Here is a 25,234-nt window from a genome sequence, read left to right as displayed (position 1 = left end):
CCCGCTGCCCTCGGCCTGTGGTGCGGGGTGTTTTCCCCCCTCCTTCCTTCCCCCCCGCCCCACATCACGGTCTGTTCCCTCCCCGCCTCCGCGCGCTCCCGCACACGCGCACTCACACGCTCACTATACACCCCCATCCCCCCCCCCGCAACCTTCCCGGCTCTTCAACCGCGGCCTCGGCCCGCGCGCGCTCCCGCCGGGCGGGCGCGCTCCCCCGCCTGTCCCCCCCCTTCCCCACGCCACCCGCGCGCGCTCCCGCCGCGCACCGGTCCGGGCACGGGGCGCGCCCCCGCCATCCTCCCCCCCCCCCCCCAACGAAACCCGCGCGCGCGCGCCCCCGCGAGGACCGGCGGCGGCTGCGGCGGCGGCCACGTAGCGCTGCGGCGGCGGCCGAGGGGCAGCGGGAGCCGCGTCCGCCCGCCCGCGGCGGCAGCGCCTGGGCCTGAGCGCCGGCCCCGGGCCGAGGCAGCGGCGGCGGCGGCCACTGGAGCGCGGGGGCCGAGCGGAGGGGCCGGAGGCAAGGCAGGGAGGGAGGGCCCCGGCCGCCCTGCCCTCCGCCCTCCGCCGCCGCGCCCGCCCGCGCCCCCCTCCCCGCGCCGCCCGGCATGGACGGCGGCGGGGGCGGCCCCGAGGGCACCGGCCTGGGTGAGTGCGGGGCCGCCCGCGCGGCCGCCGAGCCCCTTCCCCCTTCCTTCCCCCCGGGCCTGGCGGCGCAGCCCGGCAGCGCTAGGCCCGGCCCGGCGGTGGGCGGCGGGGGGAGCGGGGCACGGGCGCCTCACGGCCCGCAGGGGAGCGGGGGCACCGGGGGAGCCCCGGGCAGCGGGAGGAGCAGCGGGCAGGGCTGGGGCCGGGGGGCTCTGCCCGGGTCGGGGGGATCCCCTGGGGCTGGGGGCTCTGCGCGGGCTCCGGGGGCTCTGCCGGGATCGGGGGGTTCCCCTGGGGCTGGGGGGCTCTGCCCGGGATCGGGGGGGTTCCCCCGGGGATGGAGGCTCTGCCCGGGGTCTGGGGACTCTGCCTGGGCTCCGGGGGCTCTGTGCGGGGTCTGGGGGCTCTGTGCGGACTCCGGGGACTCTGCCTGGGCTCCGGGGGCTCTGTGCGGGGTCTGGGGGCTCTGTGCGGGCTCCGGGGGCTCTGTGCGGGCTCCGGGCGCTCTGTGCGGGGTCTGGGCGCTCTGTGTCCCCTCCCGCGGGTACCGGGCCCGTGTCACCTGCCCGGGGGAGGGAAGGGAAGCTGAGATCCCCCAGCAGAGCGGAGGGACGGCAGCGTTCCTGCGGGACCGGGCTTTGGATCGCGTCCCCTCGGCCCCTGCCCTGTCCCCGCCGGTGTCACCGCGGTGCCGCTCGGCTCTGGCTGGCGGCGGTGCCCGGTGCCGTGCCCCGGCTGCGGGTTCGGGGGGGTTTCTGTCCCTCTCAGCCTTTTCCTCCAGGTGTTTTCCCCTTTCCCCCTGCTCCCAGCTCGCGGTGCGCTGCGTGCGCCCCGGGGTTGGGATTTTGGGCGTGATTTTTTTGAGCGCCTTGCGCGCAACTTTGGGAAGAGCCGAGTGGCATCTCCTGGGCTTCACCAGAATTCCATCAGGACCTTTAATCGCAGGCCGGTTTGGTGGAAGTGGCTGAAGGGAGAAGCCCCGGGGTGTGAGGAGAACGGGAATTTTTGTCCTCCCGGGGCTGGCACGGGCAGGGGATGGCGAGAGGAGCTTTGGGAAGCACCTGGGCTCTGCCCAGCTGGAAGTTCTGCTCTGTTCCTCTCCCTCGCCGCCTGATCTGTGCTAAAAAATGGATTTTTGAGACGGTTTTGAAAGGGCCGCGGGGCTGCCAAGTGTGATTTTCAAAGGGCTTTGTGTCTGTGCCATCTGATAATTTCCCTCGCGTTTATCAGATCTGATAATTTCCCTCGGCTTGGGCGTTCTCGCTCTGGTTTTACCCCTCCACCTCCCCGCCTGTGTGCCAGGTGCATTTCCCTGCTGCTTCTGTGCCTTTTCACCCACCCCTGCCGCGGGCAGGCAGCGCTGCCCCTCCAGATGTGATCCCAAAATCTGGGTATGGCTGCCCTGCAGCTCCAGCTGTGATCCCAAAATCTGGGTACAGCTGCCCTGAGACTCCAGATGTGATCCCAAAATCTGGGTACAGCTGCCCTGCAGCTCCAGCTGTGATCCCAAAATCTGGGTACAGCTGCCCTGAAATTCCAAATGTGATCCCAAAATCTGGGTACAGCTGCCCTGAGACTCCAGGTGTGATCCCAAAATCTGGGTACAGCTGCCCTGCAATTCCAGATGTGATCCCAAAATCTGGGTACAGCTGCCCTGAGACTCCAGATGTGATCCCAAAATCTGGGTACAGCTGCCCTGAGACTCCAGATGTGATCCCAAAATCTGGGTACAGCTGCCCTGAAATTCCAAATGTGATACCCAAATCTGGGTACAGCTGCCCTGAAATTCCAAATGTGATACCCAAATCTGGGTACAGCTGCCCAGTGACTCCAGATGTGATCCCAAAATCTGGGTACAGCTGCCCTGCAATTCCAGCTGTGATCCCAAAATCTGGGTAGAGCTGCCCTGCAGTTCCAGATGTGATCCCAAAATCTGGGTCCAAGCAGGGCAAACAGGGGCTCTGAGAGCTTTCCCAGAGGCTGTGTGAAAGGAAAGTGCGAATTCTTTTGGCTTTTTGGGTTTTCCAGCTGTGGGCTGTGGTGTTTCCTGGCCTGCCAGGGGGGTTGAGGGCAGGTTTAGAATTTTATAATTTTTATTTTCTGCGAGAGGAAGCTCAGAGCTGCAGGAATGGGGGTCTGGGACCATGCCTGGGATTATTTGTTTAAACACCTTTGGGATATTGGTGTGATCAGAAGAGGTTTTGGTGTTGGAGGTGATTGTGAGTTTTGAAGGGTTTAATTGACTTTATTATCTAATAATGATACAGGGAGCCTTTAAGTGATGTTTTCAGAGGAAATCTTGCTGTGGGAAGGGAGGAAATCGGGGTAAATAATGCAAAAATAGGAGATATTGGGGTGCTGTGCTTTCTTCCCCTCTGCCACAATCACAGAACCCGGGGATTTTACCCCAAGAGCCGCCACTTCAGCTGAAAATGTGAAGTTTTTACCTCTCCAAAGTCCCATTTTGGGCTCAGAGCAGGAGATTCCCTGTGGGAACGCCCTGGGAAGGGTTCCCCAGCCTGAGATGGATTTTTGCAGTAAACAGGAGGAGCAGGGACATGCCCAGAGCACACCTGAGATGGCACAGGTGGATTTTGGCTGCTTACAAAACTCCTCTGCTCGCTGACCTATTTCTCCCTGCAGCTCTCAGGGGCCTGGTCATAAAATAAAATATAAAAAATTAAAAAAAAATTAAATTTATTTTATTCCTGGTTCCACAAAAAAAAAAAAAAAAAAAAAAAAAAAAAAAAAAAAGGCAGAACTGAAAGGAAGCAGCTGAGGAAAGGGAGATTTCTCTGATATTCTGTGAATAATTATTATTATATTAAAATATTTTCTAATATATACAATATATAGCATTTATATATATTTTATATGTTACATATTGTATATTCGTATATAATTTGATACAGATATATGTTATGTATCCCACATTATATACTGTATATTATATATGTAATATAATATGATATGATATAATAATATAATATAATGATATAATATAATACAATACAATATAATACGATATAATACGATAAAATAATATAATATAATATAATATAATATAATATAATATAATATAATATAATATAATATAATATATAATATAATATGATATGATATGATATGATATAATATAATATATAGAATAAAATAGAATAGAATATGTATTGTATTCTTTATAATATATTATTATACGATATATGACATAAAATTCAATATATGATATAAAATATATGATATAAAATTCAATATTTTATTTCTCTTGGTTCATTTCCTCCAGCACAGACTCTGCTCCCTCCTTGCCAGATCCAGGCTTTCTAAAAAGGGAGATAAAGTAAATTTTTAAAGACAATTTTACTTTTCAAAACAGCATTTATTTACATTTTGCTCAATCTGTGCTGTTTGTCCTTTCAGGATTTTATTAAATGAGCGTTTGTAGCTTTTCCCCCCACAGTAATGAGGGGGAAAAAGTGGATTTTTCTGCAAAGTTCCTTTTATTCTCACAAAGTTTAAATATTAAAGCAGATCCAGGTGGGATCTCCCTGCTCTGTCCTGAGCTCCCTCAGGGGAACGTGGCTGAAATTTTCCAGCGTTTTCCCACCAAAAAAACGTGGATTTTTTAACCCCTTCTTCCCTGGATCCCAGCTGGAAACACAAGGCCTTAAAATCCTTCCCAGCAGCTCCTGGCTGAATTTTTCCAGCATTTTCCACCAAAAACGTGGATTTTTTAACCCCTTCTTCCCTGGATCCCAGTGCTTCATTCCCATCTGGAAACACAAGGCCTTGAAATCCTTCCCAGCAAAATTTGAGGAATCTGCGGAGCCCAAGGGGGTTTTAGTGGGATCTGTCACAGCTTTGAAGCCTCAAGGAGCGTTTGAATCAAATCCTGATTTTTCAAAACCCATCCCCATAGAAGTGAGGCGAATCCCACCCCGATTTGTGCCTTTCCAGGGAGTTTTCCCGGGATTTGGGGGCAGAATTCCCAACATTCTCCCAATCAGCACAAGAGACAGACTTCCCCAAAACCCCAATTTCCCCCTGCCCAATTCCCAAATTCCTGGCGTTTCCCGGCTGCTTTTGAACCTGGGGTTTTTGTGAGCTGGATTTAAAAAAATAAATAAAAAAATAAAAAATAAAAAAAAAAAAAAACAGGGAGTGAAACCCAGGCAGGTGCCAGCAGCAGCTCCAGCTCCTGCCCTTCCCGACACCCTTCCCTCGGGAGGTTTCACACTGGGACTTCTCCCAGGAATTCCCAGCAGCTTTTCCAGCACCCTCTGCTGGGCCTGATCTCTCTGGAAATGGAGGTTTTTTCCCCTTGGAAATGAGATTTTTTTTCCCCTTGGAAATGGGATTTTTTTCCCTTGGAAATGGGATTTTTTTCTCCCTAGAAATGGGATTTTTTCCCCCTGGAAATGGGATTTTTTTCCCTTGGAAATGGGATTTTTTATTCCCTAAAAATGGGATTTTTTCCCCCTGGAAATGAGATTTTTTTCCCCTTGGAAATGGGATTTTTTTCCCTTGGAAATGGGATTTTTTCCCCCTGGAAATGGCATTTTTTTCTCCCTAGAAATGGGATTTTTTTCCCCCTGGAAATGGGATTTTTCCCCTTGGAAATGGGATTTTTTCCCCTTGGAAAATAGGATTTGTTTTTCCCTGAAAATAGGAATTTTCTCCCCCTGAAAATGGGATTTTTTTCCCCTTGGAAATGGGATTTGTTTTTCCCTGGAAATGGGATTTTTTTCTCCCTAGAAATGAGATTTTTTCCCCTTGGAAATGGGATTTTTTCCCCTTGGAAATGGGATTTTTTTCTCCATAGAAATGGGATTTTTTCTCCCTTGGAAATGGGATTTTTTTCCCCCTGGAAATGGGATTTTTTTCCCCCTGGAAATGAGATTTTTTCCCCTTGGAAATGGGATTTGTTTTTCCCTGAAAATAGGATTTTTTTCCCCTGGAAATGGGATTTTTTTATTCCCTTGAAAATGGGATTTTTTCCCCCTAGAAATGGGATTTTTTCCCCTTGGAAATGGGATTTTTTATTCCCTAGAAATGGGATTTTTCCCCTGGAAATGGGATTTTTTTCCCTTGGAAATGGAATTTTTTCCCCTTGGAAATGGGATTTTTTCCTGCCAGGGAAATGTCCAGGTAGGAATTCCAGGCCGGCTTTGGGGCAGGATATTCACACTTCATTTACACCTCTGCATACCCAAGGACACAGAGACACCTCTGGGGCCTCTTTGAGGGGAAAAATGCTAATTTTGGGCAAGAGATCTTGATGACAGATTTCCTTTTTGGGGCTTCCACCGTTCCTGGACCTCGGGGTCAGTGGTGCTCAATGGGAAGTGCCATTTTTTTTTTTCCTATTTCCAGAAAAACATTGATTTTGTGGTTGTTAGATCCCAAACTCCTTTAGATTGAATAAAACACCCCTCGTTTATTGCAAAATCCGATTTTAATGCTCGATTCCCAGATGGAAACCTCTGGAACGGATTTCTCGTGGAGATAATGCTTGAAAAAAAAATCCAGGAACCACTGGTTGGAAATGCTTTGTGCCTCCCAAAAATCTGGACTCGGCCAGATCCTTCCTCTGGAAAAATGGGAAAACCCTGGAATTGCAGGATTTATTTTTTGCAGGATTTGCTGCTCTTGCAGCTCAGGTGGGTCCCCAGCTTTGGGAATGGGAATAGGGTCGTTAGCAGCACTCAGCGCTTTATTTTACATTTATTTTGCATTTATTTTGCATTTCCATGGGCTCAGGCAGCTCCAGCGCTTCCCATGGAAATGCAAAATCACCTGGATGTGCCGAGGCTCTGGGAGATAAAACTTCCCCACTTAAAAACAGATTTTTCAGGGTTGTTTTTTTTTTTCTTTTTGCACCTAAAGCAGCCGGGATGCGCAAGAAAGAAGGGATTGAGAGCTGAGAGAAATAGTTGAAATAATAATTCCCCTCGAATGTGTTTTCCCACTGTTTGGGAATGGCTGGGCCTGTTCCAGGCACCTGTGCTTCCAACTGGGAGAGTTTATTGAGGCTTTTTTTATTGCAATATTGCAGATTTATTGAGCTGTTAGGGACCCGTTTATGGAATCATGGAATATCCTGGTAAAGGGACCCTCAGGGATGGAGGCCAATTCCTGCACAGGACACCCCAAAAATATCATTTTAGCCCTCACTTTGTGTTTTCCTGGTGCAATCTGTGGTTATTCCCTGCTGGTGCATTCTCCAGAATTCACATGACCTGGGGATTTCACAGAGTTTCAGTGGGAAAACATCTTCACACCCTCAGCTTTTCCTGAAATCTTTAATTTTCCTCACATCTTCAGTCAGTTTTTCCTTCTATTTCCCCTCACACCCTCAATTTTTCCTCAATTTTTCTTTCACACCTTCAGTTTTCTCTCAGTTTTTCCCTCACACCCTCAGTCAGTTTCCCTCCAGTTTTTCCCTCACACCTTCAGTTTTTCCTCAGTTTTTCCTCACACCCTCATTTTTCCTCAAATCCTGCTTCCCTCACATCCTCACCTTCTCCTGAAATCCTGGTTTTCCTCAGTTTTTCTCCACTTTTCCCTCAGTTTCCCTCCAGTTTTTCCCTCAGTTTTCTTTCAGTTTTTCCCTCACACCCTCAGTCAGTTTCCCTCCAGTTTTTCCCTCAGTTTCCCCCCAGTTTTTCCCTCGCACCCTCAGTTTTTCCTCACACCCTCATTTTTCCTCAAATCCTGCTTCCCTCACATCCTCACCTTCTCCTGAAATCCTGGTTTTCCTCAGTTTTTCTCCACTTTTCCCTCAGTTTTTCCTCACATTTTCCTCCGGGCCGGCCCCGCTCCCCCGAGCCCAGGCCGGGCCGAGGCCTCCCCGGCCGAGCGCGAATCTCTCTATTTTTAGTGCCGATAACACCAAAAAATGCGGTTTTTCTTCAGAAGCTCGGTGTGAAGTTGCTCCCACACACTCACCAGCTTCCTCCACCCACTCTTTTGTCTGCAAATTGTGCTTTTTTTTTCTTAAGAGTTCGAGCTTTTCATGTCGGAGTCTTTGCAAACCTTTGATTGCTGCAGATATTCCCCAGGTTTGGGGCTTGATAAGCATCAAAAATCGCTTTGAAACTCTTGTTTCCTTTTTACATCTTAATCACGGCCTGCATCTCTCATTTGGCAGCGTGACTGGAATTTGTTCTGTGGAAAAATCTGCCTTGACAAAATTAAATTCACCTTTAAAACAACAAAAAACGCTTGGGTGTTTTGGGATTAAAAACACCCAAACCCTGCTTTGGCATTAAAAATTTAAAAGTGAGGGGGGAAATGTGTTTTAAGAGCGTTTTTAGGGCAGTATTTCAGAGCTGTTTGTACTAAATGGCCAAGGAGGGCTTTGCTTTTTATTTAAATAATGGTTTTGAAAGTTGTGGGTCCCTCGAGGGTGGCAGTGAAAGGTTCAAAGCCACAGCAGCCGCTGATGCTGCAGAGTGAAGTGGTTTTCAAAGCAAACAGCTTTGATAATTCAGAATAAACCCCACTGTGGGCTTGATTTGAGGTGATTCCTCTTGATAAAAAGGGGTTTTTTTACACACAATATCCCATTAGTGAGCAGAGGTGAAATATTGGCAGGAATTTTTTTGCCATTTGCTAAATGGTGGAAAAGGTGAAATTTCCTTTTCCTGGCTCTGCAGTGGAATTCCTGATTTCCTCCTGCAGCTTCCTAGAGAGGCTTAATCTGATGAGGAAATAATCAGGTATTTTCTACGTGGAACTGGAAATTTCCTGAGCTCCTGGAATAATCCATCCCTCTGCGAGGAAAAGCTAAACTGGGATTCATCCTTCCCACAGCTTCCTAGGTGTAGGACTGGGAATTCCAGCTGGCCAAAACCAGTTGATTTTATAATTTTTCCCCTCTGGATGTGAGTTTTGCCCACAATCCAGCATTCCCAGCCCATCTCTGGGATTTCCTGTGGGGCTGGGAATGTGGGCTTTGAGGATGGAGCAGCGGGAATGGGCCCTGCTGTGGTGCAGTCGCTGCCAGGAACCTCCAGGAAATTAATTTGGAGTAATTTGGGAACCCCGGAGAAACACTCAAGTGTTTTAATGAAGTTCATCAGCAAACTGGTTATTTTTTCCTTTCTTTCCCCGGTGTGGCACTTCACAAAGATTCCCTTTATTGTTAGAAATAATTAATATTACTTATTCAGGCGCTGGCTGTTTCATCTCCTGTCCAGTTAAAATTCACTCCAAAGTGGGGAAATCCTGGTGGAACAGAGGTGACAACAGAGGAATCTCTAGAAGAGAGGAGGATTTGGGTGGATTTTGGGCAGGAATTCCTGGCTGGGATGGAATTCCCAGGGAAGCTGTGGCTGCTCCATCCCTGGCAGTGTCCCAGGCCAGGCTGGAGCACTCTGGGATCATGGAAAGTGTCCCAGGGTGGGGTTTGCTGTCCCTTCCATCCCACTCTGGGATGTCCCTGTCCTTAATTCTCCTCCCCTGCATCCTCTGATCCCAGCTTTAGCTCAGGAATTCCTGATGGGATCAGCCCGGCCCAAAACCTCGGGCTCGGTGTTGCCATCCCCGAGCTCCCAAACTGGAATTGTCCCGGTGGGAAAAAAAGAAAAAAAAAAAGATAAATGTGAGGGATTCATTGCTTTGTGTCCATGAGGGACCACGTGGCTCTTCCTGCAGGAGGAAGTGGCAGCAAAGTCCGGGCAAATTCCAGCTTGGAAAACCGCGGGGGAAACCTGGATGGGCAAAATGAGATTGTGCCGTGGGGGTTAAGGGAAGGGGGGAAAGGAGGGAGAGACAAAGGAAGAATTCCTCAAATCCCTCAAAATCCAGGATCTCCGGGGCTGGTTCAGTGCTGCCAGGTGAGAGCGGCTCCACTGAAATTCCTCAGTGCAGGAATTTCTCCGTGGTTGGAACGTGGCTCTGGGCTATGTGAGGATGGGCTGGGGGAGAGCTGAGGCGTTTTGGGGTGCGTGTGCCCCGTGTTTGTGGGGGCAGAGCAGAGTTTGGGGCCATTGGTGCCCCCAGGAACCCAGGGTCTGATGGGTGGAGAACATCCCTTGCCTGGATTTCCCCTCCTTGGGAACCTGCTGCCAGTCCTGGTCCCTGCTGCTTGTGGGGCTGTCAGTGCTCCCAAAAATCCAGGAATGGTTGGTGGAGAGCATCCCTTGCCTGGCTTTTCATTCTCTGGGAATTCTCCTGTCCCTGCCTTTTGTGGGGCTGTCAGTGCTCCCAAAAATCCAGAATGGTTGGTGGAGAGCATCCCTTGCCTGGCTTTTCATTCTCTGGGAATTCTCCTGGTCCCTGCTGGTTTTGGGGCTGTCAGTGCTCCCAAAAATCCAGAATGGTTGGTGGAGAGCGTCCCTTGCCTGGCTTTTCATTCTCTGGGAATTCTCCTGGTCCCTGCTGGTTTTGGGGCTGTCAGTGCTCCCAAGAATCCATGAGGAACGGTTGTGGTTATCTCTGATGGATAGAGAGCATCCCTTGCTGGATTTCCATTCCCTGGGAGTCTCTGCTGGGAAATCTCCTGGTCCTTGTTGTTTGTGGGGCTGTCAGTGCTCCCAAAATTCTGGCAGGAACAGTTGTGATTATCTCTGGTTGATAGAGAGCATCCCTTGCTGGATTTCCATTCCCTGGGGCTCTGCTGCCCGTCTGTTTGTGGGGCCATCGGTGCTCCCAAAAATCCAGCAGGAATGGTTGTGTTATCCCTGGTTGATGGAGAGTATTCCTTACTGGATTTCCATTCCTTGGGACTCTGCTGCCCGTCTGTTTGTGGGGCTGTCAGTGCTCCCAAAATTCCAGCAGGAGCGGCTGTGGTTATTCTCTCTGGTGCATGGAGAGCATCCCTTGCTGGATTTCCATTCCCTGGGGCTCTGCTGCCAGTCTGTTTGTGGGGCTGTCAGTGCTCCCAAAAATCCAGAAGGAACAGTTGTGGTTATTCTCTCTGGTGGATGGAGAGCATCCCTTGCTGGATTTCCATCCCGTGGCGCTCTCTGCTGGGGGAATTCTCCTGCTCCCTGCTGTTTGTCTCTCCGTGTCCCCCCTCAGCCCTCCCGAAGGCTCCCCGGGCCGGGCTGTCCCCATCCCCATCCCCGGGCCGGGCTGTCCCCATCCCCGGGCCGGGCTGTCCCCATCCCCGGGCCGGGCTGTCCCCATCCCCGGGCCGGGCTGTCCCCATCCCCATCCCCGGGCCGGGCTGTCCCCATCCCCGGGCGGGCTGTCCCCATCCCCATCCCCGGGCCGGGCTGTCCCCATCCCCATCCCCGGGCCGGGCTGTCCCCATCCCCGGGCCGGGCTGTCCCCGCTCCCCGGGCCGGGCTGTCCCCATCCCCATCCCCGGGCCGAGCTGTCCCCATCCCCGGGCCGGGCTGTCCCCATCCCCGGGCCGAGCTGTCCCCATCCCCGGGCCGGGCTGTCCCCATCCCCGGGCCGAGCTGTCCCCATCCCCGGGCCGGGCTATCCCCATCCCCATCCCCGGGCCGGGCTGTCCCCATCCCCGGGCCGGGCTGTCCCCATCCCCATCCCCGGGCCGAGCTGTCCCCATCCCCATCCCCGGGCCGGGCTGTCCCCATCCCCGGGCCGGGCTGTCCCCGCTCCCCGGGCCGGGCTGTCCCCATCCCCGGGCCGGGCTGTCCCCATCCCCATCCCCGGGCCGGGCTGTCCCCATCCCCGGGCCGGGCTGTCCCCATCCCCGGGCCGGGCTGTCCCCATCCCCGCGGTCATTCCGGTCCTTCCCTCCCGCTGACCCCGCTCTCCCTCCCGCTCTCTCCCGCAGATAAGATGCTCGAGGGCTCCGCTTGCTGCCGAAGATCCCTCCCCGCCCTGCCCCTGCCGTGATCCCGACCCCCGCCCGCCGCAGCCCCGCCAGGACCCCCCCGTTCCCCGCCGGGCTCCGATGGAAGAGGCGCCGGGCCGGAGCAGCCCCGCCGGGACCGAGGGCGCCCCATGAGCCCCCCCAGATGAGCCACGCAGCCAAGGGGGAGCCCCCCGGGGCCGGCATGGCGCAGGAGGGGCCGCCCGCCTTCTACCCCAGCCAGGAGCTCGACCTGTCCACCAAGGTGTACAAGAGGGAGTCAGGGAGCCCCTTCTCGGTGCTGGTGGACAGCAAGGGGAGCAAGGGCCACCTCCACGAGAGGGAGGAGCAGCCGTTTTTCAGGGAGAGCAGAGCGGTAGGAGAGGTCCGGGCTGTGAAAGAAGACAGGGAAAACTCTGACGACTCTGAGGAGGAGGAAGAGGAGGAAGATGAAGTGACTTACAAAAGGGAGCAGATTATAGTGGAGGTAAACCTTAACAACCAAACCTTAAATGTGTCCAAAGGGGAGAAGGGTGTCCCCTCCCAGTCCAAAGAGACTGCTGTCCTTAAGAGCAGCAGTGAGGAAGAGGAGGAGGGTGACAGTGGGGAAGAGGCCACGGAAGACAGTAATGATTATGAGGAGAATGAGAGGCAGAAGAAAAAGGAGAAAAGAGTGGAGAAGGGTAGCGTTGGCCAGAGGAGAAGCAGGAGAGCCGCCTCTGCCGCGGCCACCGCCGCCTCCCCGGCGCCGCCGCGAGCGACCCGCGGCCGCAGGAAGAGCGCGGAGCCCCCCAAGCGTAAGAAGAAGGCTGCAAAGGAGCCCAAGGCACCTGTGCAGAAATCCAAGTGTGAAGAGAAGGAGACTCTGACCTGTGAGAAGTGCCCCAGGGTGTTTAACACACGCTGGTACCTGGAGAAGCACATGAACGTCACCCACAGGCGGATGCAGATCTGCGACAAATGTGGGAAGAAATTTGTGCTAGAGAGCGAGCTGTCCCTCCACCAGCAAACTGACTGTGAAAAAAACATCCAGGTAGGTCTGCTCGCCTGCTTGCCAGGTCCCCACACCTCCTGGCGTGCCCTGGATCCGGCTGGCGGACGCTTCACAGGGGGAAAAAAAAAAAAAATTCTCATTTTGCACAGCCCCGGGTGCTGAGCCGGGCCCAGGCTCTGCCTTATCCCACATTTTGGGGTCTCCCAAAAGCAGGGGATGGCAGGGAAAGAGCGCCCAGCTGCTCTGAGCAGCTACTCCAGGAGTAAACTGTGAGTTGGGGACGCCAAGCTCCTTTAGCAGGGTCAGAGTCTGGAGTGAATGGTCCCAAAAATCTGAAGTTCTGTGGTAAATCCTTCTCCTCCTCCTGCTGCTGCTGAACACCCTCATCTCTCAGTGAGTTTAGAATTCCAGGGGTTTCCGTGTCCTCCAGGTGAGCTTTCCAGGGGAAGCAGAATGCCAGGAATTCCCTGGGATGGGCAATTTATGGGCAATTTTGAGCACAAGAATTGAACATTTTTCATTGTTTGTTTGCTTTCAATGCTGAACTGGGTTGATCCTCAGCTCCCACTGTGTGGGAGACGTGGAATATTTATTGCAATTTCTCTTTTCCAAGCTCTTTTCCCAGCTCTGGGTAACTCTGGGCTGGTTTTTTTTTCCCTGAAAAAAGGAAGCTCAAGGAAGGATTTATTAATTTAAATTTAATTTTATATAATATAATATATATATTATATTTAATAATATATAATATATAATAATATATAATAATATAATATAATATAATATAATATAATATAATATAAATATTAATTTATATTACTATTAATTTAATTTTTGCAGCTTTTGAAAGAAATATTTTTTAAAGTTCAGTGCAGCAGGGAGGATTTAAATGGGAATTTAAGAGATGCCCCAGCAAGCAGGGGATTCATTCACAGCATAAAATTTAAGCAGGAATTAAAAAAAATAAAGGAATTAAAATTTAAGCAGGAATTCCTAAATATTTTGAACACATAAAATGGTGAAATATCCTATATATATCCTATAACACCTAATGGTGAAATCCCTCTACACATGCATCCAAAAGTGATAAGAAAATGAGAAATTATAGAAATTATGGTTTAAATCCAGAGGAATCTGGTCCAGAAACTTCAGGTCCTCAATATCCAGGAATAAATCCAGCAATTCTTGTTCTGTCCTGCCTTTGGGATGTGTTTTCCAGCTGCCTGTTGCTGTGTTTTCATTCCAGTTGCCAATAGGATTGAGGGAAAATTAAAATTTCCCTCAGTTCGGGGTTAAATGTGTCGAGGGGGAGCTTTGTCCTGGGATAAACCTGGTTTTAATGTTGGGCTGAAACGAAAACCAAGGCTGGCTCCTCCCAGTTTTTCCTCCTGGGGATGGAACAAATCTGTTTTTCCAGGTAATTTCTGCTTTTTCACCCATCACCGTCAGCACCTTCAGGGCATTTCTGCCCTCACCTTGGGCTCTGTGTGGTTCCTCCCTCTCGGTGCTGGAGTTTTAATCCTGGATTCTGGTGTGGCCTCGGCCCCTCCAAGGGCTCCTTTCTCTGTAAAATCCCAGGATTTGGGGGTCGTTCCATGGGATTTCTTTGCTCTCCAGGAATTTTTTCCCCTCCCAAGGGGGGATCCCAGCAGGTGCTGTGGGGCAGAGCCCCCTCGGTGCCTGCGGGATTCCAGGTGAGAATTCCCAACCCTGCCGCGATCCCGGTGGAGAGGAAACATTCCCAACGAGCAGAACTCGTTAATGTGCTCATTAATCAGCACCCAGCCCTTCTGACCGACGGGGAAAGGGTGGGAATGGCTGGGCTGGGAAGTGGAGACATCCCAAAAAACCCCAAACATCCCAAAAAAAGCCCCAGGACAAGGCGCAGTTCCTCCCTGTGCGCTCCGAGCTGAAGACGGTTTGGTTTCCTCGCGCTCCGGAATTTCCACACGGGAATTTTTTAACTGAAGTTTTTGGGAAGAGCTGCTGGGAAAAGGAAGAGCTGAAGCCTGAAATCCCTGAGGGGGATGATTGCCCGGACGTTCCACGGGAGTTTTGGGAAGGAATTCTCAGCCTCCAGTGCCACTTTGGACCTTGCATGGACGAAGAGAGGAGGAGCCGATCCCGGCGTGTCCAGCGGGATGGGAGCTGCTTCCCATGGAGATCCAGAGGGATGGGAGAGCCTGGAGTGGCCACACCTGGATTTGGGAGGGCAGCAGGGGCTGGATGGGGCTTTGGGAATTCAGTGGTGTCAGCCTCCTCCAGCTCTGTCAGGTTCCTCCCTCTCCAAGGGTTTGGAGTTTCCCTCTCCGTGAGTTTGGATTTTCCCACTTCGTGAGTTTGGATTTTCCCACTCCAAGGGTTTGGATTTTCCCACTCCAAGGGCTTGGATTTTCCCACTCCAAGGGTTTGGATTCTTGTCTCACCGAGGGTTTGGATCCTTCTCACTGAGAATGTTTGGATTCCTTCTGCTCCAAGGGTTTGGATTCTTCCCTCTCCAGAGTTTGGATTCTTTCTGCTCCAAGGGTTTGGATTTTTTTTCAGCACCACGGGTTTGGATCTTCCCTCTCCAAGAGTTTGGATTTTTCCACTCCAAGGGTTTGGATTCTTTGCCCTCCAAGAGTTTGGATTCTTCCCATTCCAAGGGTCTGGAGTCTTCCTGTTCCAAGGGTTTGGATCCTTCTCACTGAAAATGTTTGGATTTTCCCACTCCGACAGTTTGGATTTTTTCCATTCCAAGGGTTTGGATCCTTCCCTCTTCAGGGGTTTGGATTTTCCCACTCCGGGGATTTGGATTTTCCCAGTCCAAGAATTTGGATTTTCCCAGTCCAAGAGTTTGGATTCTTCCCTCTCCAAGGGTTTGAATCTTCCCACTCCAAGGGTTTGGATTTTTCCATTCCAAGGGTTTGGATCCTTCCCTCTTCAAGGGTTTGGATTTCCCTTCTCACTGAAAATGTTTGGATTTTCCTGCTCCAAGGGTTTGGGTCCTTCTCCCTCCAGGGTTTGGATTTCCCTTCTCCAGGGTTGGGCTCTCCCAGCCCAGCAGCCCCAGGGCCTGTGGAGCTGCCCCTGTGCCCCTCCCGTGCTCTTGGATTTTGGGATCAGGAGGCACCAGAGCACCAGCACTGCCTCCATTCCCCTCGGGTGCAATCCCAAAATCCACATTCTCACTGCCTCCATTCCCCTCAAGTGTAATCCCAAAATCCACATTCTCACTGCCTCCATTCCCCTCAGGTGCAATCCCAAAATCCACATTTTTACCGCCTCCATTCCCTCAGGTATAATCCCAAAATCCACATTTTTACCGCCTCCATTCCCCTCAGGTGCAATCCCAAAAATCCACATTCTCACTGCCTCCATTCCCCTCAGGTGCAATCCCAAAATCCACATTTTTACCACCTCCATTCCCTCAGGTATAATCCCAAAATTCCACATTTTTACCACCTCCATTCCCCTCAGGTGTAATCCCAAAAATCCACATTCTCACTGTCTTCCCTCCCCTCAGGTGCAATCCCAAAATCCACATTCTCACTGCCTCCATTCCCCTCAGGTGCAATCCCAAAATTCCACATTTTTATTGCCTCCATTCCCCTCAGGTGTAATCCCAAAATCCACATTCTCACTGTCTTCCCTTCCCTCAGGTATAATCCCAAAATCCACATTCTCACTGCCTCCATTCCGCTCAGGTGCAATCCCAAAAATTCACATTTTTACCTCCTCCATTCCCCTCAGGTATAATCCCAAAAATCCACATTTTTACCGCCTCCATTCCCCTCAGGTATAATCCCAAAATCCACATTTTTACCACCTCCATTCCCCTCAGGTGCAATCCCAAAAATCCACATTTTTATTGCCTCCATTCCCCTCAGGTATAATCCCAAAATCCACATTTTTACCGCCTCCATTCCCCTCAGGTGCAATCCCAAAAATCCACATTCTCAGACACCTTTTTCACTGCCTTCCCTTCCCTCAGGTGTAATCCCAAAAATTCACATTTTTACCGCCTCCATTCCCCTCAGGTGTAATCCCAAAAATCCACATTTTTACCGCCTCCATTCCCCACAGGTGCAATCCCAAAAATCCACATTCCCAGGCACCTTTTCCACTGCCTTCCCTCCCCTCAGGTGCAATCCCAAAAATCCACATTTTTATTGCCTCCATTCCCCTCAGGTGCAATCCCAAAAATCCACATTCTCACTGCCTCCATTCCCTGCAGGTGCAATCCCAAAATCCACATTCTCACTGCCTCCATTCCCCTCAGGTGCAATCCCAAAATCCACATTCTCAGACACCTTTTTCACTGTCTTCCCTTCCCTCAGGTATAATCCCAAAAATTCACATTTTTACCGCCTCCATTCCCCTCAGGTGTAATCCCAAAAATCCACATTCTCACCGCCTCCATTCCCCACAGGTGCAATCCCAAAATCCACATTCCCAGGCACCTTTTTCAACATTTTGGGCCTTTTTTTTTACCAAACCTTCCCCCCCCAGCCCAGAACCCCCCTAACCCAGCTGCCTCTGTGTCCACCCCAGTGCGTGTCCTGCAACAAATCCTTCAAGAAGCTCTGGTCGCTCCACGAGCACATCAAGATCGTGCACGGCTACGCCGAGAAGAAATTCTCCTGCGAGATCTGCGAGAAGAAATTCTACACCATGGCCCACGTGCGCAAACACATGGTTGGTGAGTGGCCGGGCACCGGGAAATTGGGGTCACCTGGGGATGTTGAAATGTTCAGGGGATTGAAATTATTGGGGGAATCGAGATTATCGGGGGAAATTGAAATTATCGGGGAAATTTAAATTATTGGGGGAATTGAAATGTTTGTTGTTATTGAAATGTTTGTGGGAATTGAAGTTGTTGGGGGATTGAAATTGGGGAAATTTAAATTATTGGGGAAATTGAAATATTCATGGATATTGAAATTATTGGGGGAATTGAAATTGGGGAAACCAAAATTATCGGGGAAATTGAAATATTCATGGGAATTGAAATTATTGGGGGAATTGAAATTGGGGAAATCAAAATTATCGGGGAAATTGAAATTATCGGGGAAATTGAAATGTTCAGGGGAATTTGAAATGTTCAGGGGAATTTGAAATTGCTGGGGGAATTGAAATTGGGGAAATCAAAATTATCGGGGAAAATTAAAATAATCTGGGAAATTGAAATATTCAGGGGAATCGAAATTATTGGGGGAATCGAAATTATCGGGGAAATTGAAATAATCGGGGAAATTGAAATTATCGGGGAAATCGAAATGTTCAGGGGAATTGAAATTACTTGGGGAATTGAAATTGGGGAAATCGAAATTATCGGGGAAATCGAAATGTTCAGGGGAATTGAAATTGGGGAAATCGAGATTATTGGGGAAAATTAAAATAATCTGGGAAATTGAAATATTCAGGGGAATCGAAATTATTGGGGGAATCGAAATTATCGGGGAAATTGAAATAATCGGGGAAATTGAAATTATCGGGGAAATCGAAATGTTCAGGGGAATTGAAATTACTTGGGGAATTGAAATTGGGGAAATCGAAATTATCGGGGAAATCGAAATGTTCAGGGGAATTGAAATTACTGGGGGAATTGAAATTGGGGAAATCGAAATTATCGGGGAAAATTAAAATAATCGGGGAAATTGAAGTATTCAGGGGAATTGAAATGTTCGTGGAAATTGAAGTTGTTGGGGGAATTGAAATTGGGGAAATTGAAATTATCGGGGAAATTGAAATAATCGGGGAAATTGAAATTATCAGGGAAATTGAAATTATCGGGGGAATTGAAATTGGGGAAATCGAAATTATCGGGGAAAATTAAAATAATCTGGGAAATTGAAATATTCAGGGGAATTGAAATTATTGGGGGAATTGAAATTGGGGAAATCAAAATTATCAGGGAAATCAAAATATTCATGGATATTGAAATTATTGGGGGAATTGAAATGTTCGTGGAAATTGAAGTTGTTGGGGGAATTGAAATTGGGGAAATCAAAATTATCGGGGAAATTGAAATGTTCAGGGGAATTGAAATTATCAGGGGAATTGAAATTATGAGGGAAATTGAAATATTCATGGAAATTGAAATTATTGGGGGAATTGAAATTGGGGAAATCAAAATTATCAGGGAAATTGAAATATTCATAGGAATTGAAATTATCGGGGGAATTGAAATTATTGGGGGAATCGAAATTATTGGGGAAAATTAAAATAATTGGGGAAATTGAAATTATCAGGGAAATTGAAATGTTCAGGGGAATTGAAATTATTGGGGGAATTAAAATTTTTATTAGGGAAATTAAACTATTCAGGGGAATTGAAATTATTGGGGGAATTGAAATTATTGGGGAAATTAAAATTATCATGGGGATTTGGAATTATCGGGGGAATTAAAATAATCCTGGAAATCGAAATAGGGGAAATTGAAATCATTGTGGGGAATTGAAACAATCAGGGGGAAGATCAGGCTGGGAGAGCTGGGAATGTTCCCCTGCAGAAGGGAAGGATCCAGGGCTCTCCTGAATTTCACCCTCAGCTCTGTGCTTCCTCTCAGCATCAGCTTCAATCCTGAATCCCATTAATTCCATCCCTGGCCGTGCCCACGCCCAGCTGGGACCATTCAAGGTGTCCCTGCCCAGGGCAGGGGCTGGGAATGGATCTTTAGGGTCCTTCCCACCCCAAAATTTGGGGATTCCACGGAACCCAGCCCGAGTTTGTCCTTGGCCCAAAACCCCCTGAGCTGAACCAGGAGAAGCCCGGCCCCAGGAGCCGCTGCCCCGCGCGGAATCCTCAGGAATGTTCCTGCCCTGCTGGCTCTCCCGGGATTTGCCCCTTTTCCGTGACCCCTTTTCTGTGCTGCAGCCCACACCAAGGACATGCCCTTCACCTGCGAGACCTGCGGCAAGTCCTTCAAGCGCAGCATGAGCCTCAAGGTGCACTCCCTGCAGCACTCGGGGGAAAAGCCCTTCCGCTGCGAGGTGAGCGGTGGGGATTGTCCCTGGGGAATCCATGGGAAACCTGGGAATGGCCTTGGATGGGGTGGGAATGGATCCTGGGAATGGGAATGGCCTTGGATGGGCTGGGAACCATCCTGGGAATGGGAATGGGAATGGCCTTGGATGGGCTGGGAATGAGGGAACGATCCTGGGAATGGCCTTGGGTGGGTGGGAATGAGGGGAAGGAACGATCCTGGGAATGGGAATGGCCTTGGATGGGGTGGGAATGAGGGGAGGGAGCGATCCTGGGAATGGGAATGGACTTGGATGGGTGGGAATGAGGGGAGTGAGCGATCCCGGGAATGGGAATGGCCTTGGGTGGGGTGGGAATGAGGGAACGATCCTGGGAATGGCCTTGGATGGGGTGGGAACCGTCCTGGGAATGGCCTTGGATGGGGTGGGAACCGTCCTGGGAATGGGAATGGGAATGGCCTTGGGTGGGGTGGGAATCATCCTGGGAATGGGAATGGCCTTGGATGGGCTGGGAATGAGGGAATGATCCTGGGAATGGCCTTGGATGGGCTGGGAATGAGGGAATGATCCTGGGAATGGCCTTGGATGGGCTGGGAATGAGGGGAGGGAATGGGAATGGCCTTGGATGGGTGGGAATGATTCTGGGAATGGGAATGGCCTTGGATGGGCTGGGAATGAGGGGAGGGAACGATCCCGGGAATGGGAATGGCCTTGGATGGGGTGGGAATGAGGGAACGATCCTGGGAATGGCCTTGGATGGGTGGGAATGATTCTGGGAATGGGAATGGCCTTGGATGGGTGGGAATGAGGGGAGGGAACGATCCTGGGAATGGGAATGGCCTTGGATGGGCTAGGAACCATCCCGGGAATGGCCTTGGATGGGGTGGGAATGAGGGAACGATCCTGGGAATGGGAATGGCCTTGGATGGGCTGGGAACCATCCTGGGAATGGCCTTGGATGGGCTGGGAATGAGGGGAGTGAGCGATCCCGGGAATGGGAATGGCCTTGGGTGGGGTGGGAATGAGGGGAGGGAACGATCCCAGGAATGGGAATGGCCTTGGATGGGCTGGGAACGAGGGGAAGGAATGATCCTGGGAATAGGAATGGCCTTGGATGGGTGGGAATGAGGGGAGGGAACCATCCCGGGAATGGGAATGGCCTTGGGTGGGGTGGGAATGAGGGGAAGGAATGATCCTGGGAATGGGAATGGCCTTGGGTGGGAATGAGGGGAGGGAACCATCCCGGGAATGGCCTTGGATGGGCTGGGAACGATCCTGGGAATGGGAATGGCCTTGGATGGGTGGGAATGAGAGGAGGGAATGCTTCTGGGAATGGCCTTGGATGGGTGGGAATGAGGGGAGGGAAAGATCCTGGGAATGGCCTTGGATGGGGTGGGAATGAGAGGAGGGAATGCTCCTGGGAATGGGAATGGCCTTGGATGGGGTGGGAACAAGGTGGGCGTTTATCAGAGTTTGGGGATTCTCTGTGTGGGGGAATCACTGAGGGGTGGTGCCAGCACAAATCCCTGCTCAGGGGTCTCTGGAGGGATTGAGAGGGGTTAAATCCATGGGGTAAATCCATGGGAATGCTCCTGGGAAGTGGGAATGGCCCTGGATGGGGTGGGAATGAGGGGTGTTTTTATCAGGGTTTGAGAAGTTGGAATCCCCAGGTGCCGATCCCAGCCCAGGTCCCTCCCTGTGGGAATTGAGGGTTAAATCCACGGGGAGCTGGTGAGGGGCTGGTCTGGAGGGAGGCAGAGTCCCCGAGTGGACAGAGACCCACAGGAGCCCTTTGTTCCCAGGAAAACCCCATCCCTGCCAGCCTTTTCCCACTCAATTCCAGCTTTTCCCACTCAATTCCAGCTTTCCCCACTCAATAATTCCATCTTTCCCACTCAATTCCAGCTTTCCCCACACAATTCCATCTTTCCCACTCAATTCCAGCTTTCCCCCACTCAATTCCAGCTTTTCCCACTCAATTCCAGCTTTTCTCACTCGATTCCAGCTTTTCCCCCTCAATTCGAGCTTTCCCCACTCAATAATTCCAGCTTTTCCCACTCAGTTCCAGCTTTCCCCACACAATTCCAGCTTTCCCCACTCAATAATTCCAGCTTTCCCCACTCAATAATTCCAGCTTTCCCCACTCAATTCCAGCTTTTCTCACTCAATTCCAGCTTTCCCCACTCAATTCCAGCTTTTCTCACTCAGTTCCAGCTTTCCCCACTCAATAATTTCAGCTTTTCTCACTCAAAAATTCCAGCTTTCCCCACCTCAATTCCAGCTTTTCTCACTCAAAAATTCCAGCTTTCCCCCACTCAATAATTCCACCTTTCCCACCTCAATTCCAGCTTTTCCCACTCAATTCCAGCTTTCCCCCACTCAATTCCAGCTTTCCCCCACTCAATTCCAGCTTTTCCCACTCAATTCCAGCTTTCCCACTCAATTCCAGCTTTTCCCACTCAATTCCAGCTTTTCCCACTCAATTCCATCTTTCCCACTCAATTCCAGCTTTCCCCACCTCAATTCCAGCTTTTCTCACTCAAAAATTCCAGCTTTCCCCACTCAATAATTCCAGCTTTCCTCCACTCAATTCCAGCTTTTCCCCCTCAATTCCAGCTTTCCCCACTCAATTCCAGCTTTCCCCACCTCAATTCCAGCTTTTCTCACTCAAAAATTCCAGCTTTCCCCACTCAATAATTCCAGCTTTCCTCCACTCAATTCCAGCTTTCCCCACTCAATTCCATCTTTCCCCACCTCAATTCCAGCTTTCCCCACCTCAATTCCAGCTTTTCTCACTCAAAAATTCCAGCTTTCCCCCACTCAATTCCAGCTTTTCTCACTCAAAAATTCCAGCTTTCCTCCACTCAATTCCAGCTTTCCCCACAAAATTCCACCTTTTCCCATACAATTCCAGCTTTCCCCCCTCAATTCCAGCTTTTCCCCCTCAATTCCAGCTTTCCCCACTCAATTCCAGCTTTCCCCACTCAATTCCAGCTTTCCCCACACAATTCCAGCTTTTCCCATACAATTCCAACTTTCCCCCCTCAATTCCAGCTTTCCCCCCTCAATTCCAGCCCTTCCACCCTCCCGATCCAAACCCTCATCCCACCCCTCAATAAATCATTTCAATCCCTTCTTTCTCTGAGGTGTTTCTGCCCAGCCCCAGCTCCCTCCCAGTTTCCCAAAGCCCCAAAATTCCCGTTTTTTCCCCCAGAACTGCGACGAGAGGTTCCAGTACAAGTACCAGCTGCGCTCGCACATGAGCATCCACATCGGGCACAAGCAGTTCATGTGCCAGTGGTGTGGCAAGGACTTCAACATGAAGCAGTACTTCGATGAGCACATGAAAACCCACACTGGTGAGGCCTGGGAGGGCATTCCCAGGGGGTTCCCTCGGGATCTGGGGGTGTTCTCCAGCTGGGAGAGCTTCATTCCCTGCCTTGGATCCCTTTCCTTGCTGGCGTGACAATTGGAGCTGGGATTTCCTGGGGGGAAAAGTGGGAATTATTGCCTGGGTGTCTTGGTCTGGAGGAGCCTCTGGCTGGAGCCTTTTGGGCCCAAACCCAAACTGAGCCAGGATTTCAGAGCCTTTTGGCCCCAAATCCTGAGGGGAGCCAGGATTTCAGAGCCTTTTTGCCCCAAACCCAGATTGAGCCAGGATTTCAGAGCCTTTTGACCCTGAGCCAGGATTTCAGAGCCTTTTGGCCCCAGATCCTGAGGGGAGCCAGGATTTCAGAGCCTTTTGGCCCCAAATCCAAACTGAGCCAGGATTTCAGAGCCTTTTGGGCCCAAATCCTGAGGGGAGCCAGGATTTCAGAGCCTTTTGGCCCCAAATCCTGAGGGGAGCCAGGATTTCAGAGTCTTTGGGCCCCAAACCCAAACTGAGCCAGGATTTCAGAGCCTTTGGGCCCCAAGTCCTGAGGGGAGCCAGGATTTCAGAGCCTTTTGGCCCCAAATCCTGAGGGGAGCCAGGATTTCAGAGCCTTTTGGGCCCAAACCCAAACTGAGCCAGGATTTCAGAGCCTTTTGACCCTGAGCCAGGATTTCAGAGCCTTTTGGCCCCAACCCTGAGGTGAGCCAGGATTTCCTAAACCCCTGTTGATCCCTAAAGGCAGCGCTGTTTCCCAGGCCTCTGGTGATTTTTCCAGGCAGGCTTAGCTGATTTTTCCAGGGGTTCTCCAGGGCTCAGGGGAGCTCACAGAGTTCTCCATGGCTCAGGTGATTTCTATGGGGTTTCTCCATGGCTCAGGTGATTTCTATGGGGTTTCTCCATGGCTCAGGTGATTTCCCAGGGGTTTCTCCAGGGCTCAGGGGTTTCTCCATGGCTCAGGTGATTTTCCCAGGGTGTTCTCCATGGCTCAGGTGATTTTCCCAGTGGGTTCTCCATGGCTCAGGGGGCTCTCCATGGCTCAGGGGTTTCTCCATGGCTCAGGTGATTTCCCAGGGGGTTTCTCCATGGCTCAGGTGATTTTCCCAAGGTGTTCTCCATGGCTCAGGGGTATCTCCATGGCTCAGGGGTATCTCCATGGCTCAGGGGTTTCTCCATGGCTCAGGGGTTTCTCCATGGCTCAGGGGGTTCTCCCAGGTCTCAGGTGATTTTCCCAGGGGTTTGTCCATGGCTCAGGGAGGTTTCCCAGGGGGTTTCTCCATGGCTCAGGGGTTTCTCCATGGCTCAGATGATTTTCCCAGGGGTTTCTCCATGGCTCAGGTGATTTCCCAGTGGTTTCTCCATGGCTCAGGTGATTTTCCCAGGGGTTTCTCCATGGCTCAGGGAGGTTTCCCAGGGGTTCTCCATGCCTCAGGGAGGTTTCCCAGGATCTCTGACCCCCGTCCCTGCGTGTCCCTGGCAGGAGAGAAGCCGTTCATCTGCGAGATCTGCGGCAAGAGCTTCACCAGCCGGCCCAACATGAAGCGGCACCGGCGCACGCACACGGGCGAGAAGCCGTACCCGTGCGACGTCTGCGGGCAGCGCTTCCGCTTCTCCAACATGCTCAAGGCGCACAAGGAGAAATGTTTCCGTGTCACCAGCCCCGGCACCAGCCCCGGCCCCGCCGGCGCCGCCGGCCCCGCGCTGCTGCCCGGGCCCTGCCCGGCCCCTCCGGCCGCGGGCGCCGCGCTGGGGCTGGGCCCGGCCGCGCCGCCGCGCCCCGTCCCGCACCCCTACGGAGCCCTGGCCCTGCCGCCCCACGGGCACCACCCGCACGGGGGGCACCACCCCCAGCACCTGCCCGTGCCCCCCGTGCCGCACCTGCCGCCGCCCCCCGCCCTGTTCAAGAGCGAGCCCCTGAACCACCGCGGGCACGGGCATGGGCACGGCAGCGACGGCTTCCTGCGGCACCTGGACAAGGGCGGCCCCGCGCAGCCGCACTGACAGCGCCCGGCACCTGGCACCTGGCATCCAGGTTTGGGAGCTGGGACACGGGGAGGGAGCTGGGAGGGGAGCTGGGAGGGGATTGAGGCGCTGTGAGCACGGGCACGGCTTCCTGCGGCACCTGGGTGAGGGCAGCCTGGGACTGGCGGCCACACTGACATCGGCTGGCACCCAGGTGTGGGAGCTGGCACCCAGGTGTGGGAGCTGGCACCCAGGTGTGGGAGCTGGGAGGGGATTGAGGTGCTGTGGGCACAGCCATGGGCACGGCTTCCTGCGGCACCTGGGTGAGAGCACCGGGCACGGGCGCACTGACACCGGCTGGGACCCAGGTGTGGGAGCTGGGATCCAGGTGTGGGATCCAGGTGTGGGAGCTGGCACCCAGGTGTGGGAGCTGGGACCCAGGTGTGGGAGCTGGCACCCAGGTGTGGGAGCTGGGACCCAGGTGTGGGAGCTGGGATCCAGGTGTGGGAGCTGGGATCCAGGTGTGGGATGGG

At 51.8% G+C, this 25,234-nt stretch overlaps 1 protein-coding gene and 1 long non-coding RNA gene across 4 annotated transcripts; both read left to right on the top strand.

Moving 5' to 3' along the window:
- Positions 1-328: 328 nt before the first annotated feature.
- Positions 329-25,234, top strand: ZNF652 (zinc finger protein 652). 3 transcript variants are annotated; one of them, XR_013185323.1, is made up of 7 exons: positions 329-645; positions 11,396-12,446; positions 16,938-17,085; positions 19,263-19,378; positions 22,584-22,728; positions 24,220-24,955; positions 25,070-25,234. XR_013185323.1 is itself a non-coding variant. In XM_077190989.1 (6 exons), exons 2-6 carry the CDS (start codon positions 11,580-11,582, stop codon positions 24,738-24,740), a joined length of 1,797 nt encoding a protein of 598 aa, XP_077047104.1. In that variant the 5' UTR covers positions 329-645; positions 11,396-11,579; the 3' UTR covers positions 24,741-25,234. The 3 variants fall into 3 exon arrangements, 1 of the variants encoding a protein (XP_077047104.1); XR_013185324.1 differs by having other exon boundaries at positions 25,183-25,205; XM_077190989.1 differs by having other exon boundaries at positions 24,220-25,234.
- On the top strand, positions 12,457-16,931 carry LOC143695787 (uncharacterized). The gene is made up of 3 exons (XR_013185327.1): positions 12,457-15,773; positions 15,910-16,469; positions 16,621-16,931. It is a non-coding gene; the product is annotated as an uncharacterized LOC143695787 (long non-coding RNA).

Source organism: Agelaius phoeniceus, chromosome 26 (assembly GCF_051311805.1).
Source record: "Agelaius phoeniceus isolate bAgePho1 chromosome 26, bAgePho1.hap1, whole genome shotgun sequence".
Taxonomy (NCBI): Eukaryota; Metazoa; Chordata; class Aves; order Passeriformes; family Icteridae; genus Agelaius; species Agelaius phoeniceus.
The sequence above is the reverse complement of the archived record's forward strand: the minus strand, read 5'-3'. Positions and strand labels throughout refer to the sequence as shown.

Excerpts from the sequence above, each read along its gene's own strand:
- ZNF652 (XM_077190989.1), top strand. The coding sequence starts at position 11,580 with ATGAGCCACGCAGCCAAGGGGGAGCCCCCCGGGGCCGGCATGGCGCAG. Across the intron at positions 12,447-16,937 it reads ACTGTGAAAAAAACATCCAG|TGCGTGTCCTGCAACAAATC; the intron begins GTAGGTCTGCTC and ends TGTCCACCCCAG. Across the intron at positions 17,086-19,262 it reads CGTGCGCAAACACATGGTTG|CCCACACCAAGGACATGCCC; the intron begins GTGAGTGGCCGG and ends TCTGTGCTGCAG.